Genomic DNA, 14,188 nt, shown 5'->3' with positions numbered 1-14,188 from the left:
TGCGGCTCGCGAGCACATGCGGCTCTCTGGCCCCTTGAGTGTGGCTCTTCCACAAAATACCACGGCCTGGGCGAGTCTATTTTGAAGAATTGGCGTTAGAAGAAGTTTAAGTTTAAAAAATGTGGCTCTCAGAAGAAATGTCAATCGTTGTGCTGTTGGTATTTGGCTCTGCTGACTGATGAGTTTGCCGACCACGGCCCTAGAGGATGAACTGCTGCCATTGCTGACGTGTGGACCGTCGGGGAAGTGTGCAGAGTTGGGCTGGAGCCCAGGTGATCTTCCATAACCAACTCGCCTGTGGGTTAAGGTTTTCAAACTCTCCAGCCAATTCCATTGCGCCAGCAAATTAGTTCTGAGGTTTCAACCCACCCGATGCAGGGACGCGGCCGGGCCTCCCGCGGGGGGACCAGCTGGGGCCGGAGTCGGTCACCGCACCTGCCACGCTGACTGCTGGCCAAGGCTGCCCGCTCCCATCGCGTTCCACTGGGTCACACGGCACACGCGGCCGCGGTGCCGGGACGGGGTCTGCCTCTCCCACCACCGGGGCTGACAGCCCACGGACACGCCCAGCTCCGATGCGGCCGCAGACCTAGCCTGACCTCTCCAGCCAGCAGACAGCGGCCGCTCAGGGCGGAGCCCTGCCCTGGTCCGTCTGGGGGGCCGAGCCACCCCGCTCCCCGCCCACAGGAGAGGTCACAGGGAGCGATCCAGTCTCGGGGACAGCACCCTGCCAGCAGGCCTGGCCTCCAGCCCCAGCTCCCCTCGCCGCCAGGCCCACGTTTATACTGACAAGGCCTCTCCGTCCCTCCCCGTCAAACCTGCTGAAACAGCCGAGGGCCAAGGCACCCGGGGCTCTAAGGCCACAGCCTTCACCCGCCAGGGCCCTGCCGTGCGCCGCACGAAGCTGCCTGGCGCTCGGTCCTGTAGGAACACAGACCCCGCATGGCATCCGGGACCGGAGCCCTCCGCTGACGGAACCGCCTGCTCGGGGCCGCGTGGAAGGCCGGACGCGGGGGTCTGCGTGGGGCTGGGAAAACGCTCACCTGCCGGGAACGCCGGGGGCTTGGGCGGCTCCGTGGGCGTGACTTTGCTTGTCCCAGGGCTTAGAAGTTTTACGTAATTCGCAGGGAACCAGCCTATCTGGCGCTTTTTCCCACGAGCCTAAAAAAAAAAAAAAAAAAGGGGGGGCATCAAAACGTGTACAAGGTTCGCGTTCTCTCAGGACGTATCTGGCCGCGCAGAGCTGAACGGCGAGCGGCGCACAGGAACCCCCGGGGCCACATCGCAAACCAAGACCCGGGAGCGCGTGCAGCTGCGGCAGAGCCCCCGGCAGCGGCCGAGGCCCCGCAGGGCGGCCGTGGGACCACGGTTCAGATGGAGCCACGCGTGCGCACAGAGCACTGCCCACGCGCACCTGCTCCCGGCTGCTGACATCCCTGGTGAGAGCTCAGCCCGACCCACAGGATGCAGGTTCGATCCGGTCAGGGCAGACCCGAGTCAACCGAGGAGCGCGTGAGTAAGCGCGTGGAACAACAAATCCATGTTTCTCTCCCCTCGCTCCCTCCCTCCTCTCTCTAAAATCAATAAACTTAACAAACACTAATGTCGCCGAGACCTGCGGGCTTCAGGATAACAACAGCGCGGTTTGCTGCGTGCTTTTCGTGAGCGAGGCCCGGGCCCGGCACGGCTGTGCACGTACCGCACCATCCACAGGACAGCGTGACGCAGGCAAGCGAGGGGCCGTCCCGCGGTCCCAGCTGGTGGCGAGCCAGGTCCCACGCACGTCTGCACTCTGAGTGGAGAGCAGGCAACCGCAGACACAAGGCCCATGCACTCCGACAGCAGTCTGAACCTGACACTGCTTTCAGAAACCAGGGCCCTCGCCCTGGCTGGTGTGGCTCAGTGGACAGAGCGTCGGCCTGCAGACTGAAAGGCCCCAGGTTCGATTCCAGCCAAGGGCACATGCCTGGGTTGTGGGCTCAGTCTCCAGTGGGGAGCATGCAGGAGGCAGCCAATCAATGATTCTCTCTCATCATTGATGTTTCGATCTCTCCCTCCCTCTCCCTTCCTCTCTGAAGTCAATAAAAATATATTTAAAAAAACAAAGAAAGAAACCAGCGGCCACTTGGTGCACGGCCAGCCTCTCCTTCACGTGGATCTAATTCAGCACAAGATCCGGGCACCGAGTGCTCACAGGCGTGTGGCCCAGAAGGACTCGGAGTCAAGGCAGGAGCCAAGGCTCACAGTCCTGACTAGTCCACAGAAGGCAGAGACCAGTCAGGGCCGGGACAAGGGCTGTGTTCGCCCGAAACAGAGGCCAAAACCACTCACGCGCGCACACAACATATACACACAAGCGCGCATGCACACTCACACATGCATTCACATGCACACATACACGCACACTCACACACACACACGTGTGCACACAGGCACTCACACATACACACAGGAACTAAAACTCTTACGAGGCAGAGGTGGCTTTGGACACACAGAACCACTACTGGACCTTACGGCCCAACGGCGAGCTCCGCCTCGGACAGGCAGGGCCCAGGGCGACTGCGGGGACCCTCACCGCTGACTCTGGCCCAGCTCTCCCCAGCCGAGTCCCCAGCCGAGTCCCCAGCCGAGTCCCAGCGAGTGAGGGACCCAAACCACTTGCCTCGTCTCCAGACGCGCCCTGCTGCGGGCGGGCCGGAGCCCAGGCACCCCACGGGCTCCGGCAACACGCGCACCTCCCGCTGCCCAAGCGCAGGGCGACTGACGGAACAGTGTCCCATGTGACCGCGTCGCCCCCGGACAGGAGTCCACACCACAGGGCGGCACCCACCTGCAGCTCTCCTTCCCACCATCCACCTGGGTTCTTCTTCCGGATCAGAATCAGCTGGCCCGGGGCCAGGGTGAGCTGCTCGGGGCCCGTGGCCGTGTAGGAGGCAATGACCTGGGCTATTTCTGGAAAACAAGACCAACACGGCGCACGGTCAGTCCGGAGGGCGTGTGCGAGCACAGCACCCGGCTCACAGGCTCACCCCTCAAAGCCAGCCTCGGGGCCCGTCTTCTCGGAGGGAAGGCCCATCGCCCATCGCCCATCGCCCATCGCCCATCGCCCACCCCAGGCTGACGTGCGAGTGCAGCGCGCGGGCCCCGCCTGCTGAGGGCCCGGTCAGTCCTTCCACAAGCTGCCCCCCCATTCCAGCACTTTCCGTCCTAGCCCCTCCCCAACAGCCGGGCCTCCTCTGTCCCAGGTGCCCTCTGCTCGCCCTCCGCCCGCCCGCCCACGGACGGACGGGGAGCGGCAGGGACACGGGGAAGCGCGGTGGAGGGAAGCGCCGGCTCCTGCGGGACCCACTGAGCCGGCTCTGCCCAGTTCGCTGCGGCTCAGACCCTCCCGCCCGCCGGCCGTTCCGGGGCTCACACTTGAGAGCGACCCTGAATAGCGGCAGGACGTGCCAATGCAAGTTCACTGCTTTGTGTTTTGAGTTAAAGGAAGAACCTGGAGTGAAGGTGGGAAGTTTACGCAAAAACAAGTCAGACAGAAAATGGGAACAGCCTTTCCCCGACTGCGAGCCCGTGAGGGGACCATCCCAGCAGCACGCGGCTCTGGGGGCACGGCCGCTGGGCAGGGGGGCGGCCGCTGGGCAGGGGGGCGCGAGGGCAAGATTCTTCTCTGCCGCATGCGCATGTGCAGGGACTGCTTCCCGAGCTTCCAGAAGTGACACAGGCACGGCCCTCACCTCGGCACACGCCCTCCCCGCCCTCCCCGCCCTCCCCATCCTCCCCACCCTCATCGGGGAGGGCGGGAGGGAGGGAGTTGAGGTGGAGAGAGAAGAGGTGAAGCCACCCCCAGACGGTATGTCCGCCTCCTCTAAGGCACACAAGCAGCCTGAGCCCTGGCGGCCAGAGCCGGAGGCCGGACAAGTCCAGGCTCAGATGTCTGCGCCCCCCAGGCCGGTGGCCAGCAGCCGCCCAGCCCTCGCGCGCCCTGAGCAGGGCTGGCTGAGGGCGGAGGTAAGCCCACCGGGCCCTGCGGAGGGACAACTCAGCAGCAGACCATTCCCCCTAAGCGGAGACCTGAGCCTGACTGACCCCCACAGCCTGAGCCCCACTCCCCTGCAGGGCAGGCCCTCGCTGAGCACACACAGGGCCCCCCTGGCACGGGGCACTTCAGCCTGTGACCTCCTCAGGCTGGAGGTGGGGAGGACGTCACACAGCCACACGCTTCCATGTTCAGATGAACCGCACTGAGGCGGAGGGAGGACACGGCTGTGCTGACGCTGAGGAGGAGGAGGACACGGCTGAGGAGCGCCTGCCGGGGCCCTGCCCTGACAGCCGGGTCCCTGGCTGAGCCATCACTACGGCCGGGTCCTGAGCCCGGCGAGGGGGACCCGCAGCTCACAGCTGTCTTCCCCCGCCCGCCCCCCCAGGCTGCAGCACCCCTGCCTCGCGCCGCGGGCACAGCTGTGGGTCCCGGCCCCGCGAGTGGAGCCACGGCCCATCCCACAGCCAGTCCAGGACGAGGCTCCCAGGAGGGGAGCAGCCCAGCCCCTCCCGGAGGGGCACCTGGGAGCGGGAGCGGCGGCCAGCACACACGCTCTGAAAAGGAAGCGCGGGGGACTTACCAGGCTTTTTTCCTAAACTCCCTGTTTTCCCAGCAGCTCCAGAGCCCTTAAAACAGAGCAGAAGGTCTCATTGGCGTGCTGCAGAGTTTTGGTCATGCAACTTAAAAACATTAACGGTGACACAACCCGCTGAGCCCTGAAAACCGCCCCCTCCCCGCCCCCGCCACTCATCCCGGGAAACAGCGGCGCTGGGTCTCCTGACGGGAGGAGGGGGGAACACGGGGCAGAGGACGCACCCCAAACACGCAGCCTGCAGGCCCCAGGGGCTCGGGTCCCGGGGCGGCACAGGCACCTCTGTCCCCGCCACGTCTGACAGGTGCCACGCAGGCCCACCTCCTACACATGCTCTCATGCTTCCTGTTCACATGTCAGTTCTGACATATTTCACACTTAAAGGGCATAGACATCCGTGAGCCCAGCGCCCAGATTTAAGACATGGAAATATGAATGTTTTGCTACATTTCCTTTAGAGTTTTCTTTAAAAAATAAAAGAACTACAGTGGCAAGTCAGACACCCCTTCCCCACCCATCCTCCTCTGTCCCTAAACCTCTCACCGCTTAAACTCTCAGTTCTCTCTCAGCGGGGCGCATAACCCTCACGAGAACACATGTTTCCAACCAGGAAGTGTCCCCGAGCGCCGGTGAATTCCTTCTGGACGCTCACGGCATTTCCAACCAGCAGACCTGCCTCGGAGACATGGGGCGGCCGCACCAGCCGGCCACACGGTGCATCCCCGGCGCTTTATTCTGAATCCCTGCCTCCTCCCCGTCCTCGCAGTAACTCACACACTCCAATCCCTGCCTCCCCGTCCTCGCAGTAACTCACACTCCAATCCCTGCCTCCCCGTCCTCGCAGTAACTCACACACTCCAATCCCTGCCTCCCCGTCCTCGCAGTAACTCACACTCCAATCCCTGCCTCCCCTCCTCACAGTAACTCACACACTCCAATCCCTGCCTCCTCCCCGTCCTCGCAGTAACTCACACACTCCAATCCCTCCCTCCCCGTCCTCCCAGTAACTCACACCCTCCAATCCCTGCCTCCCCGTCCTCGCAGTAACTCACACTCCAATCCCTGCCTCCCCTCCTCACAGTAACTCACACTCCAATCCCTGCCTCCCCGTCCTCATAGTAACTCACACCCTCCAATCCCTGCCTCCTCCCCTCCTCGCAGTAACTCACACCCTCCAATCCCTGCCTCCTCCCCTCCTCGCAGTAACTCACACACTCCAATCCCTGCCTCCTCCCCTCCTCGCAGTAACTCACACCCTCCAATCCCTGCCTCCTCCCCTCCTCACAGTAACTCACACTCCAATCCCTCCCTCCCCATCCTCGCAGTAACTCACACCCTCCAATCCCTGCCTCCTCCCCTCCTCGCAGTAACTCACACACTCCAATCCCTGCCTCCTCCCCGTCCTCACAGTAACTCACCCTCCAATCCCTGCCTCCTCCCCTCCTCACAGTAACTCACACCCTCCAATCCCTGCCTCCCCGTCCTCACAGTAACTCACACACTCCAATCCCTGCCTCCCTCCCCTCCTCACAGTAACTCACACACACTCCAATCCCTGCCTCCTCCCCGTCCTCACAGTAACTCACACTCCAATCCCTGCCTCCCCCTCCTCACAGTAACTCACCCTCCAATCCCTGCCTCCTCCCCTCCTCACAGTAACTCACACACTCCAATCCCTGCCTCCTCCCCTCCTCACAGTAACTCACACTCCAATCCCTCCCTCCCCGTCCTCGCAGTAACTCACACACTCCAATCCCTGCCTCCCCGTCCTCGCAGTAACTCACACTCCAATCCCTGCCTCCCCTCCTCACAGTAACTCACACTCCAATCCCTGCCTCCCCGTCCTCACAGTAACTCACCCTCCAATCCCTGCCTCCCCATCCTCACAGTAACTCACCCTCCAATCCCTGCCTCCTCCCCTCCTCACAGTAACTCACACTCCAATCCCTGCCTCCCCGTCCTCACAGTAACTCACACCCTCCAATCCCTGCCTCCTCCCCGTCCTCGCAGTAACTCACACACTCCAATCCCTCCCTCCCCGTCCTCCCAGTAACTCACACACTCCAATCCCTGCCTTCCCGTCCTCACAGTAACTCACACACTCCAATCCCTCCCTCCCCGTCCTCCCAGTAACTCACACACTCCAATCCCTGCCTCCTCCCCTCCTCACAGTAACTCACACTCCAATCCCTGCCTCCCTCCCCTCCTCACAGTAACTCACACACACTCCAATCCCTGCCTCCTCCCCTCCTCGCAGTAACTCACACCCTCCAATCCCTGCCTCCTCCCCGTCCTCACAGTAACTCACACACTCCAATCCCTGCCTCCTCCCCGTCCTCACAGTAACTCACACACTCCAATCCCTGCCTCCTCCCCTCCTCACAGTAACTCACACACTCCAATCCCTGCCTCCTCCCCTCCTCGCAGTAACTCACACTCCAATCCCTGCCTCCTCCCCTCCTCCCAGTAACTCACACTCCAATCCCTGCCTCCTCCCCTCCTCGCAGTAACTCACACCCTCCAATCCCTGCCTCCTCCCCGTCCTCACAGTAACTCACACACTCCAATCCCTGCCTCCTCCCCGTCCTCACAGTAACTCACACACTCCAATCCCTGCCTCCTCCCCTCCTCGCAGTAACTCACACCCTCCAATCCCTGCCTCCTCCCCTCCTCGCAGTAACTCACACCCTCCAATCCCTGCCTCCTCCCCTCCTCCCAGTAACTCACACTCCAATCCCTGCCTCCTCCCCTCCTCGCAGTAACTCACACACTCCAATCCCTGCCTCCTCCCCTCCTCCCAGTAACTCACACTCCAATCCCTGCCTCCCCGTCCTCACAGTAACTCACCCTCCAATCCCTGCCTCCTCCTGTCCTCGCAGTAACTCACCCTCCAATCCCTGCCTCCTCCTGTCCTCGCAGTAACTCACACTCCAATCCCTGCCTCCCCGTCCTCACAGTAACTCACCCTCCAATCCCTGCCTCCCCATCCTCACAGTAACTCACCCTCCAATCCCTGCCTCCTCCCCTCCTCACAGTAACTCACACCCTCCAATCCCTGCCTCCTCCCCTCCTCGCAGTAACTCACACTCCAATCCCTGCCTCCTCCCCTCCTCGCAGTAACTCACACACTCCAATCCCTGCCTCCTCCCCTCCTCCCAGTAACTCACACTCCAATCCCTGCCTCCTCCCCTCCTCCCAGTAACTCACACTCCAATCCCTGCCTCCTCCCCGTCCTCACAGTAACTCACACACTCCAATCCCTGCCTCCTCCCCGTCCTCACAGTAACTCACACACTCCAATCCCTGCCTCCTCCCCGTCCTCACAGTAACTCACCCTCCAATCCCTGCCTCCCCATCCTCACAGTAACTCACACCCTCCAATCCCTGCCTCCTCCCCTCCTCACAGTAACTCACACCCTCCAATCCCTGCCTCCTCCCCTCCTCACACTCGGATGAGAACACGGGCTCAGCACGCTTCCAGGGGCACCAGGAGTAAAAACATTAACTTCTCTACACGGGTCACAGCTTGCCCAGTCCCTCTACTTCAGTTACTGACGTTTAACAGCCGTTTTCCAGGGGAAGCTGGAGTGGAGGGTTTACTCCGATGATGCTTTCTGTCCTCACGGATACGCGTACAGCCTCCCCGCCCTGTGTTCCGGCTGCGCATCCAGGGAAGGCCTGCGGGAGCGCAGTGGAATCGCCTTCCCGGACAGGCTTGTAGCCAACCCCCGACTTCCCATGGAGGGGCAGCCACTGGCCATGCCCACAGGGGCTCGAGGGGCTCCGCTGTGCTCCCTGCTCCCTGTCCGGGCTCCGCCCTGCACCCCTGTGGCCCTTCGCAGCCGGGAGGCCCCAGGAGAGAAGCCCCGCCCACAGCCACAGGCGGCGCTGGAACCCAGGCCGAGGCCGCCGTAACGTGGGAGGCTGGCCCCTTACACGCTGAGCCACGTCCAAGGAGGACGGAGGGCGGACGGCTGACGGGAGATTTTTCAAGTATGAAATCATGGAGCTAAACCTCCCAAACCTGTGGCACCGCTCCTCTCCAAAACTGGTCCTTTCAGACTGCGGCTGAGGAACCCCTCACAGCTGACCTTTCCTTTAAAATGCGTTTTTTACTGAGTGGCTGCAGGTGGAGTTCTACAGAAAGCTGTATTTATCCAAATATAAGTAACGGCTTTTGTTTTAACTAATCCAAAAGGTGCAGTCACTTTAAAAGTTGTGCATGGTAACAGAAAGCGAGTTTCGTGTTTAGGGCCATCAAACACCCCCCCCCCCCCCCAATATCATCTGCATGATTCTGGGACCCAGGGGCCGCTGGGCTGTCCCACAGGGAGGGGGCTTCCTTCCCCCTGTGGGTTCTCAGACCACAGCCAGGAACACAGAAAGCAAGACGGTCATGAAGACCCTCCCTAGGAGGACAGCAGGAAGCGATTCCTGGGCCCGAGGGGAGGGGAGGCGGGGGATGGAGGCTGCAGCGGTCACAGGCCCAGCCTCACTCCCAGGGCAGCCGGGCTGCGGAGGCTGGACCCCTCTTACCCCGCCCCCCCCAGCTTCAAAGGTCACAGAGAGCTGTGTCCACGCTGATCGCTGGGGAGGGGGCTCTCTGGGTGCTGACAGGCCTCCGCCCTGCACAGGTGCGTAGCTGAGCTGACGGCCGGTCCTTGCCGGTCTGTGTCTGAGCAATGCTGTCCACTGCATGGACACCCTGGAACCCTTGCACAAACGTGAAACTGGCCCCCACGAGGTGGGCTCCCACACCCGGCGAGCCCCCTCACCCCGCCCCCCCTTCATTAAACTCAACCATCTCAAGACCGGTGTATGCCACTGAGCTTTTAGAGCTTTTAGAGCCCGTTTAACAAGGGCCATGTCCCATGTGGAACAGCATCACAGTCAGCGCAGCCCCGCAGCCACAGGGATACCGAGGCCCAAAGCAGGACCACCTCTGGGACCTCGTGTCTTCCTGCCGTGTCGGCAAACACGTAAGGCTCAGAAACGCCCTCCTGCCCGTCTTCCGGGCAGGGTCACCCAGACACTCCCCTTACACGGCCAAACGTTGCTGTGTCCCTTGGGGGCCCCAAATCAGGGGCGTGAAGGCCTGATTAAGAACGTTACCGAGTCCTCCATCGGTCACACAGGACGGGGCACCCACACGGAGCACTGTTCCCCGCTGCTGCTGGGGCGTCTCCGCTGGTGGGCAGCCGACGCTTACCGGGCAGCACCAATGACAAGTTCAAAGTGACAGGCCACACCGTCTCAGCTGCCGCACCGCAGAGCTGAGCCAAACCCGGCCAGTGCTCCACCGGCAGAGGTCCGGCCTCGCTGCGGAGAGAACGCTGCAGAGGGAGGAACAGTTAGCGGTTTACCTCTGCGTCCTTAAGCCTCACATAGTTAGACGGGAAGACTCCGGTCTTGTCGCCCACTGTTCCTGTCCACCAGTCACCATCTTTCTTGGTGACCAAAATCACATCCCCTTGCTGAAAGGTTAAGTCGCCTTGCTCAGCGCTCTCGTAAGTGTACATGGCAATAAACTCTGGTGGAGAGAAACATGGAGACACGGAGAGAGCTTGTTGTTGACAGAAGCCCCAGACAGCTTTGCAAAAGAAAGTTCGTGAACAAGGAGGTTAGAAGAGGAGCCATTCAAGAGGAAGGCTAGTCACAGGGAAAATGCAGAGTTCTAAGGCACCCCTGGCTGCGAACCTCAGCGGCACAGGAAATTCAGTCCCCGCAGGGGCAGGACACCAGCCACCGAGCGCGCTACAATGTAGCATCCTGGCTTCCTCCAAAGTGGAAACACTTGCATTTTCTGACAGTTACTGCGCACTCAGACTGCAGCCCTGGGGTGCCATCAGATGCTGTGCCTCAGTTCGGAGGGGACGGAGTCACAGTCCAGTAAACTGTAGGTACAGCCGTGTGCCCTCATGCCAATCAAAGAAGGCACGCCTTTCATTGTTCGATGCCCACATGAAAATGTTTACCGACTGCCATACACACAAATGGCAGGAGCTGTTAGAACATGAAGTAAAAAACATACATTATCTCATTAAACAGGGGCCTCTACTTGTCATTCAAGTGCAGACACAGGTGGAACGGGTTTCCACGAGGAAGCCACGTCTGGCAGCTTTAACAGGACGTCCGCTTCCCATGAGCACAGCCCTCTGGGTTTCTCTGCTCTGACCTTCCCTCTCCATTTGGCTCAGCTGCTGTGCCTTCGCTCCTGAGCGGCCACCTACGACAGGTGCTTGGCGAGCAGTGCTTTTCCCAGTGAGGACAAAAGCAGTGCGCGGCCAATCCCAGAAATAAGCAAGCCCTTTTTAACAAATCGAAGAGGAAAATCAGTTTCTTACACTTCATTGTTCACGTAACTGAGCCTTAAGAATAAGAGCCAACGTTCTCTACTGTCTTGAGAGGGGGGGAGTGTACTGCAGAGGCAATTCTCCTTTTCAATTAGAAACCACGTCACAGGCTAAGAAGGATCGCCGGCCACACATTTTAGACGCTAAACTAAATACAGGGCAAAAAATTGTTTCTACCTTCGCTCCATTTATCGTCAGCATGTATATATTTTTAATCAATATAAAAGTCACACTGCACCCCACCAGTTCACTTTTATGGACACTGTTCCCGGCTGGAACTTCGGATGGCGCCTGAACTGCCGAGCCTGGCCCCAACCAGCAGGCAGGGGACTGGCGTGAGGGGCCTCCGGGAGGGAGGCTCCCCGTGCGGGAGGCTCCGGGCTGCTGCACCTCCGGGCTCTGGCCGCGCCCCGGCAGACCCGAGGCCCGAGTGTGCCGGGAGAGCGGAGGGCGCCCGTCTTCAGCCTCTGGTGCCGGCAGCGCCACCTCCATCGTTCAAACTGGGGAGATGGTCCCGCACGAGGCAGCCACGTCCGGCGGCTTTAACGGGACGCGCTTTCCCCTGAGCACAGTCCTCTGTGGTCCTGCTCTGACCTCCCCTCTCCATCTGCTCTGTTCCGTGGGCCTTCGCTCACGCCTGGCCACCTGACAGGGTAACCACCGCGTCCTGCCGCCCCGGCAGGTGAGGGCGATGCTTCCCCAGTGGTCCCTGCGCTTAAAAGGCGCTTTCTCAGAATCGGAGCCAAATTTTGAACCAACTCCCAGAATGCCGAGGAGCTTCGGCAGCACGAAGGGCCGCAGGCGCAGGGCCGGGAGGCGGCGGCAGGACGTGGCTGCCCGCGCCCGCCACACGCAGGGACCTGCGGGGACGTGAGGCCGACACACAGTGGCACCCACCGAGACCCTTCTGGCCACTTACCACGGGTGCTGGCCGTCCCCGGGCCACTATTTTAGGACGTACCCACCCTGGGGGTCCATGTCAGCTGGGGGGGGTCTATTTTAAGGTGATGATGCCGAATGCAGACCAACAAGCAGCCCACTCGTGTCTGTAAAGAGCCTGTCTCCGAATCTCAGGAGCACGTTCCTAGTGTACGAATGTCTAATATGCAAATCATCTCAGTGGCTGGAATGAAGGGCACCCCGCGTTCGTATGTGTGGGTTCGTCGGTGACCTGCTTCCTGAGGCCTCTGGGCATGTCCGTCCGCGCTGCGGGCGCTCCGGCCATAACCAGGAGGCGGCAAAGGGGCCGAAGCAGCAGACGTCACGGCCCTTTATTCTAAATCCCTCACGCATGTGATCGCGTAGCCCTGTCAATCCAACTCCCGCTGCCCCTGAGGAGGGGGGCCAGGCCAACATTATACGGTTCCTGGGGGAGCGGGGGGGGGCGCTCCAGTGAGACTCAACTGGCATCACGCCCTGAACGTGGGGAGTGTGAAAGGGCTTTTGGCCTCGTTCTCCTAACAGCGGGGAAAGAGATCACCAGGATGATAAGCATGGACAGAGAGAGCTATGCTGGTGATTGTTTTGGTGGTAACAGCAAAAAAAAAAAAAAAAAAGGATGCACTAAAGCAGTGGTCGGCAAACCGCGGCTCGCGAGCCACATGCGGCTCTTTGGCCCCTTGAGTGTGGCTCTTCCACAAAATACCACGTGCGGGCGCGCACGTCCAGTGCGATTGAAACTTCGTGGCCCATGCGCAGAAGTCGGTTTTTCGGCCTGGGCGAGTCTGTTTTGAAGAAGTGGCGTTAGAACACTCAAGGGGCCAAAGAGCCGCATGTGGCTCGCGAGCCGCGGTGTGCCGACCACTGCACTAAAGCGCTGTGTTAGTGACGATGAGCGTCTGTACCCACACCTGTACTTTAAGAAACGTGCCTCTAAAACGCCTCCTGAAAGGAGCCTGGGTCACTGTGAATCTGCAGCATCACTAACCCTTAACCCCGCTGTCTCCATGGAAACCATTGCTTCCCTAATTCTGTTTTTCATAAGCCAAGGCTTCCGAGGAGTGCAGCCGCCTCCTGACGGCACACGAGCTGCGGACACCCAGCCTCCGGTCACGGATGCCGGGCCCGGGAGTGTCCTCTCCGGCTGGGCAGACGCTGGGAGCCCACGCTGCTCAGACGCGGCCTGAGCCGGCCCGGCTAACGCAGCGGCGGCGGCACTGAGGGCCACACAGCGCTGTGAGGGGGGAAGAGGCTGCGGCTTCCGTGGGAGCCTGAGGAAGGCAGGTTTCGGTCCCTTTTAAACCCGCGTCATTATCGGCACAGGCGTCCTTAGGGTTCTGTCGTGAAGCAAAGACCAGGGAACAAAGCAATCGGTTGTTATGTAATAAAATGCAGAATGAAATTTTAGGCCTAAATAACCTGGTGTGGTAACTTCCATGGAACCTAGAAACTGGACAGAACAGGGGATGCTGGTGCCGCCGGGACGGCTTGCCGGGTGGGCTGCGGTTTAACCTCCCGTCCGAGTCCAGAACAGCCAGGTCTACAAGCAGCTGCCAGCGTGCTCAGAGGCCTGAGCCTCCGGGACTCCGATGGGCTCTCTCCAAGGCCAACGGGCGCTCATCGAACAGGAGGAGGAAAGGCAGGGTTGTGGTCAGCGTGTCTGACGGCATTTGGATCTCCACAGAGAGCCGTGACTCTGGAAGAGCTGCGCTCACCTGAGCGGCTCACCTACTGAGCACACAGCATCGTCTGTTAGAGGGAAGCCGGCTGGCCTCGCACACCGGCGGCGGGTGCTCCCAGCCGCCCGCCCCCCACCGGGCCCAGCGAGACGGGGCTCTCACCTTCTCCCGAGAGGGCCGGCTTGGCCGCCGGGGAAGCCACTCGCTTTAGGGGCGCAGGACTGTCTGCAGAGCCAGAATCCGTGCTGAAAGAGAGGAGGGGAGAGTGTTTTAGTTTTTATCTTCAAAGGAAATAGTACAAGACACCGGTTTTTCTTTTTTAAACTGTTTAATGTTAAACACGGCGGACAATCTACAGCTGCAATAGATGCACTTCGCTCGGGGCCCGATGCCACGCTCACTCGTTTCTCGGCCCGTGGCCGTGCGGGACACGCAGCAGCGTGCGGGTCTGCTTCAGAGCCTGCCTGACAGACTCGGCGCTGTCTGCTCTTTTCCCTTCTATGAACTCACGGCTAGTTTGGAGCCCCGTGCGGCTGGGACGATTATAAGGAAGCTGGCCATCAGGCTCCTGGTGGGAAAGACACTC

General features: G+C 60.8%; 1 protein-coding gene across 2 annotated transcripts in view; it reads right to left on the bottom strand.

The window, feature by feature from the left end:
* Positions 1 to 14,188, bottom strand: part of ITSN1 (intersectin 1) — a 155,536-nt gene that overhangs the window by 34,290 nt on the left and 107,058 nt on the right. For both annotated transcript variants that reach the window (XM_054713510.1, XM_054713508.1), the window contains exons 23-27: positions 13,765 to 13,847; positions 9,995 to 10,161; positions 4,620 to 4,665; positions 2,831 to 2,952; positions 1,044 to 1,161 (exon numbers count right to left, since the gene is read on the bottom strand). In XM_054713510.1, the coding sequence (XP_054569485.1) occupies positions 1,044 to 1,161; positions 2,831 to 2,952; positions 4,620 to 4,665; positions 9,995 to 10,161; positions 13,765 to 13,847 (536 nt within the window). The remainder of the gene's footprint in view (positions 1 to 1,043; positions 1,162 to 2,830; positions 2,953 to 4,619; positions 4,666 to 9,994; positions 10,162 to 13,764; positions 13,848 to 14,188) is intronic.

This window comes from Eptesicus fuscus, chromosome 3 (genome assembly GCF_027574615.1).
Source record: "Eptesicus fuscus isolate TK198812 chromosome 3, DD_ASM_mEF_20220401, whole genome shotgun sequence".
NCBI classification, from domain to species: domain Eukaryota; kingdom Metazoa; phylum Chordata; class Mammalia; order Chiroptera; family Vespertilionidae; genus Eptesicus; species Eptesicus fuscus.
The sequence above is the reverse complement of the archived record's forward strand: the minus strand, read 5'-3'. Positions and strand labels throughout refer to the sequence as shown.